General features: G+C 31.3%; 1 protein-coding gene across 1 annotated transcript; it reads right to left on the bottom strand.

Annotated features, from left to right (window-relative positions):
• Positions 1–1103: 1103 nt before the first annotated feature.
• On the bottom strand, positions 1104–5257 carry LOC133030222 (uncharacterized). Its single transcript, XM_061102678.1, has 8 exons — positions 4786–5257; positions 4280–4404; positions 3986–4023; positions 3165–3275; positions 3007–3086; positions 1532–1568; positions 1396–1437; positions 1104–1300 (listed from the first exon to the last, which is right to left on the bottom strand). Exons 1-8 carry the CDS (start codon positions 5068–5070, stop codon positions 1233–1235), a joined length of 786 nt encoding a protein of 261 aa, XP_060958661.1. The 5' UTR covers positions 5071–5257; the 3' UTR covers positions 1104–1232.
• Between the last annotated feature and the right edge of the window lie 497 nt (positions 5258–5754).

The raw sequence follows: 5754 nt of genomic DNA on the forward strand, positions 1-5754 counted from the left end.
TTTTTTAATAAAATTTCAATAATTTTTTTTTTTCATAATATTTAAAATATAATTGTAAGAATATGAATGAAAAAAAAAAAAAGAAAAACTGATGTTATTAAACTTATATATCTTATGAGTTTTAAAAACATCATACATTCATAGGACAATATTTTATAATTAAAGTAATAGTGTCACATGACACTCACGTCTTCCATGGATTCAGTTTGGATGTGTTTGTAGAAAATGTATTTTCATTGTGCAAAATAATTAATCAGTACACATAGAAAAAATAATATTTTTTACTAATAAATATTAAAAAAAAATTAATACACAAAACTCTTGAATTACTTTTTATAATTTCCAAAAGCACACACTGAAATTGTACAAATGATAATGCCATCATCCTCAAATTTCTACTTGGTGGTCTCACTTCAGAAGCTATTGTTTTATTATTGGTTGCTTCATAAATTAAAGACACGAGAAACATCACGTCGAAAAAAAAAGACACGAGAAACATAACTTGAACTAAAGACTCTTAAGAAAAAAAAAAACTTGAACTAAAGACAAAATAAAAACAATAGGAAATGAGAGATAATGTCTCATAATATTATGCAACCCGAATAAATTGAGAATAATAAACACTCTTTACCTTTTCCTTTTCTTATCATATACTGCAGTATGTATTGTTCTTTTTTTGTCACATTCACTCAATTATCCTCAAATTATATCTAACTACTAAAATTTTGTCATAACTTTTACCAAAATTATTAAATATAAATATGAAAAAGCAGGTTGAAAAGAAAATTTATTTTAATTATGATTTCAAATGATGCGTCAATTAATTAAAACAACTTTGGACAAGAGATGTTATTCATCCAATTCAAAGGAGTTGATCACTTTGACATGAAGAATATTTTTGTGACTTTCCTTTTGGAAAATTTTGCCATGGATTTGAATTCAATAAAAAGCACCAAAGAAATTGAAGTTAGAAGAGCGCCAACCTTAGTGGGCCAGACGACATTGTAAAATAGATGACCCCTACATCCCTTTGAAATTTAAAGTTCAAACACCTATATGCAATGCAAGTGTCAACAAGAAAGCAAAACAACAGATTCTATAAGTTACCCTCAAAGCAATAATCTCATTTCATTTTATATTTAAAACATTAAAAAACAAAAAGTGTTGTGTGAAGAATGCAAACGACTCAACCATTCAATTGTTTGAAAAATGAGATTATTATTTGGCTGAGGCTATGTTGAATTTCTTCTACTATTGATCTCAGAGGCCAAACTTTTTCCAATCTCGGTTTGGAATTTTCCTGTTAAAAGAAACACCCACACACAAAAAAAAAATACATTATAACTTTTTCTAATCAGCATTCAAAATAAGAAATAAATAAACTTCAGTTTCTACCTGCTGTTGAAAGGAAGAACTCATCCAGCACTTTCCCATGTTCTGTAATGCCCATTTTTATGATATCAATGACTGAAGACCAGTTTTCTCATGTGTATTCATAATAGAGAAAAACAAAAACGACAAATATAAATACCTTCTTCATATTCCAAAGCTTGGAGGATCATTTCGACCTGTACAAACACCATACAGAGTCTTTATTAGAAAGGGATGCCCTAAGATATAGTGTAAGAGGATCAAGTACAATGGCCAACCACAGGAAATGTCTCAGATAGTACGTACTTGCTATGGGACACCATATGATGTCTAACACCACTTCATACAACACATGTTTATTAGTGCAATTTAATATTAGGTGCCACGAATTAGAATATGTATAACCCGATGTTAAATTGCAGTAATTACCGTATGCTACAATAATTAATGTTAGCCAGCATATAATTTATAAAATAAAAATTCCTAAACGATTTATAAATTAAACATTCCGTTCCTCAAAAAAGAGAAGTGCTAAATAGCGCCAGTGGTGCCTAGCACCCTCTAACATTTTATATCGCTATTGGTATAATTAGATATCGAGTCTCATATAATTTAATGTAATAACTTTTATACACCATCGGTGCCTTTATAGCAATGCTCCTCGGAAAAATCATAAAGTATATCAATCGTAGATTAGTTTTGCTCGTTAATAGAAATTAAGAGATTTAAAGGAAAGTTACCAGACTGCACTAGCCAATTATGTTTATTTTTTGTGGGGGCAATGAGAAACCCATTGAAAATAATCAAAATTAAAAGGAATTTAAATTTAATACTCCTGTAGTAAAATATTAAAGGAGACATTAATTTTAAGGGATATTTGCGGCGAAACCTCTTTAATATTTATAATTGTTACACATATGATCCTAATTAAAAAAAATGGCGACAAAAGTACCTTATTTTATGATTTTGTTACAGTCCTACTCTTTTCTTGCCATTAAATGTCAACTCAGAAACACGACATATTATTGGATTATGTATTAAATAAGTTAAAGAAATATGTCGACACGTGTTTTTGAGTTGCCACTTAACGAGCTTAATTGGCACTTAACAGCTAAAAAAAGATACGACTGCAATAAAATCTTAAGATAATGTACTTTTGTCTTCACTTGTTTTGATTAGGGTCATATATGTAAAAATTGCAAATGTTAAAGGGGTTTCGCCACAAATATCCCTAATTTCAATGATTTGTGAGAAAAAAATAGCAGATAAAAGGTTTCATATTCAGAAGAATCTTGTGCAGTGACAAAGCTTACAAAATATATTTTAACTCTTAACAAATATTATGCAAGAATTATACCCCTTAGCTTTTGGTACGTATTGATGCTTTCATTATTTTTAAGAAAATAATATGAGACAAAGTGAGCCGCAGAAAGTGATATGAGAGAAAATTGATATAATATAACAAGACATAGAAATAAAAATGTTGGTATTATATATTACAATCCGTCTCACATAAAATCAGTAATTCAACAATTATTAATTAGCTATTTCAGACAGTTTCTGGAAAAAGAAAAACATATAATTTCATGTACATAAAATTAGAGATAACATTTTAACATGTTAAAAGATACATACCTTGTCAAAATCTTTGACAAGATTAGCCTCTATGGAAGAATTATATTCATACTCTTCCCATAATTCTTTAATCTCTGCAGCTGCAGTCAACACAGACTAAATATTTAATTCAGTTCATAGAATCAATCGTTATAAAATTCATTACAATCAACTGATACCCCTTAAATCGCCACCAAGAATTTTGCACATTTCATTTAAAGCTGCCTGCTCCATCCTCCTTTTCTCTTCTTTAGGCACGCCATCTGATGGTGTTATATCTCCAACAATAGCTATCAAGTTTAAATCCAATTCAAATATTAAATATAAAACACTACAGTAAATGCATGGACATAAGGTACAATTTTAGGCGAACCAACAATTTTTTCTTTTCTTTCGTTCTTTCCATTTTTCCTTTTATCATGCTTTTCCTAACTAATCCCATTGGGTCCGGAAAGTTCAACCAGGAGACCTTCCATCCCAGTGGTCCCAAGATTTTTTACATTAGGGGGAATTGAACCTAGGACCGTGTGCCTACCCACACATCTCAGTATTCGCCCTTACTGCTAGGCCAACTCTTGGATTTACCAGCATTTTTTCTGAGTTAAAAATCATCCAACTTTTGAAGTAGTGTACCAAATAAGTGATAGGTGTTAGATAAACTTCAGTCATTTAGAGATACATTTCAGTGTTTCACACAAATCTATTTGCAATTAGTAGCTTGATATGGTTCTAATAGTGTACAATGGGAAGACGGCCCTTTAAGCATCAATTTGAAACAGAATCAGCCACTTCTGACTTCACAATACAACCTTTATTTTCTCCAGAAATTCTTTTGCATGAATAAACCTCACTTTCAGTAAATTAAGGGAGTCCTATCCTAGTTGATACTCAGATCATAATCACAATCTTAAAAGCATTGGATTAATGTATTCCTTCAAAGTCAAAATACATGTCGGGACCCACGAACGAAGAGCATAAAGTATAAGGAAATAAAATGTACCTTCCGCAATATCATGCACAATAGCTATCTTTATACACCTGTTTAAACAAGTACACAAAAAAGAAGAACTAAATGAATCAGAACAAAACTAAATAGTTGAATATGTACTTCTTAATATCTAAGCTATGAAAACAGTCATGAAAATTATAATATAGATGGTAGGTGAAGCATGACAATGTCCAAAAAAATCATAAGCTTCTAAAAGCTTAATGATAGAATGATTAAGCAAACGAATTAGTGAAAACAAACAGTCACAGAATAAAGAAGATTATGTGGGTATGAGAAAATTCCCACCTTTCTCTGTTTACACCAGGAAGGTCACGAACAATCAAAGCCATCAGAGCCATCCGGTACATATGATCGGAAATTGACTCGGGATTCTGTATTCCATGGTTGATCCATCCTTTTCTCTTTGTGGACTTTAGGAAAAAAAAAACAAACAAACATGAATACTAAGCCCATTTTCAACTTCTCATAGATAACAAGTAGATTCTTCACATTTACATTTGTTTCTATTAATTTTTCTTTTCCCACAAGTGTATGTAAAAATACTGAAAACAATTCAAACTTCAGATTATTAAAAGAACAACACATTTAACCCAATATTTATTTCGTATATACAGTTACACATTCAATTAAAATTTCAACATCAAGGGAAAATAAAGAAAATCAAGCTCAATCAATTAAACAAAATTAAAATAAATTTTACTTATTTTGGGTTCTAATCATTTTGCATGGTTTGCTTTCTCCTTTCTCGGCAACCAAACAAGTGTAATTAGGGGTAAATTTTTTAATACTACCTTAAGACGATGACACAATGTGAGAAAATCAACGACGGAGGATGTCGACGAAGAATTCGATGAGCCAATCGAGGCATCGGAGTCCTCCAAGCTTGTCGATTGCATGGGCCGAAACCCATCCGGAGTGGGTTTCTGACTACGAACACATACCAGCCTTGGAGTCGGAGCTTCGGTGAATAAACCGGTTCTGAAAAAGGTCCGATTGGAAAACGAAAAAGGAGAGCGAGTACGGAGACATCGACTGAAGTGAGCCGCAGCACAGTGACTGGGTGAATTAACCGCCATTTTCACAGCACCACCAAACACCAACGGCAATATTTTCTTACCGAAAGCGAATTTTGGCTTATTGTTTTATTATTTAGTCAACCCGATTAGGTATTTTATTCGTATTTCCCAACTCGGTTCACTTGTGTTTCTTAAACGACGGTAACATTTGTCGTTTGGGAATCAAAATGTATAAAATTCGAACCTAGCATTAACGATGCGATTGGTTTGGTGAATGAAATGTAGTTGAAGGCAAAACAATCAATTTTTATTTGACTTTTTTTAGTTTTAACCCAAAAAAAAAAATAATAATATTACAAAAATACTTAATAAAAAAATTACACAAATACCACTTACACATACCTTTAATTCAGGATCTATGCTTCTTGGGTAACTATCGTACAACCACGCAGCAACCTAACGCAATCGAAACGAAAATTCAATCAGAAAGAGAATTACTATTAATTTCGGCGACTTCACCTGAGAAGAACGACCATAATCAATCAAAACAAGGGATGTTTTGAATTCATAAAAAAAACTACTACGAAACTAAAATTCAACTGGAAATTCAGTTTAATTTACATAAAAGTAATGTCTTGTTTTCAATTTTCAGATCCATAAAAAGTATATCTCAAAAAGTTGAACTCGAGTTCCCAAACAATCCAACTCAAGTATAATCCAAAAAAAAATTACATCAATACTATA

This window comes from Cannabis sativa, chromosome 8 (genome assembly GCF_029168945.1).
Source record: "Cannabis sativa cultivar Pink pepper isolate KNU-18-1 chromosome 8, ASM2916894v1, whole genome shotgun sequence".
Taxonomy (NCBI): domain Eukaryota; kingdom Viridiplantae; phylum Streptophyta; class Magnoliopsida; order Rosales; family Cannabaceae; genus Cannabis; species Cannabis sativa.

Excerpts from the sequence above, each read along its gene's own strand:
- LOC133030222 (XM_061102678.1), bottom strand. The coding sequence starts at position 5,070 with ATGGCGGTTAATTCACCCAGTCACTGTGCTGCGGCTCACTTCAGTCGA. Across the intron at positions 3,087-3,164 it reads TCTTGGTGGCGATTTAAGGG|CTGCAGAGATTAAAGAATTA; the intron begins GTATCAGTTGAT and ends TGTTGACTGCAG. Across the intron at positions 1,569-3,006 it reads TTGTCAAAGATTTTGACAAG|GTCGAAATGATCCTCCAAGC; the intron begins GTATGTATCTTT and ends GTGTTTGTACAG.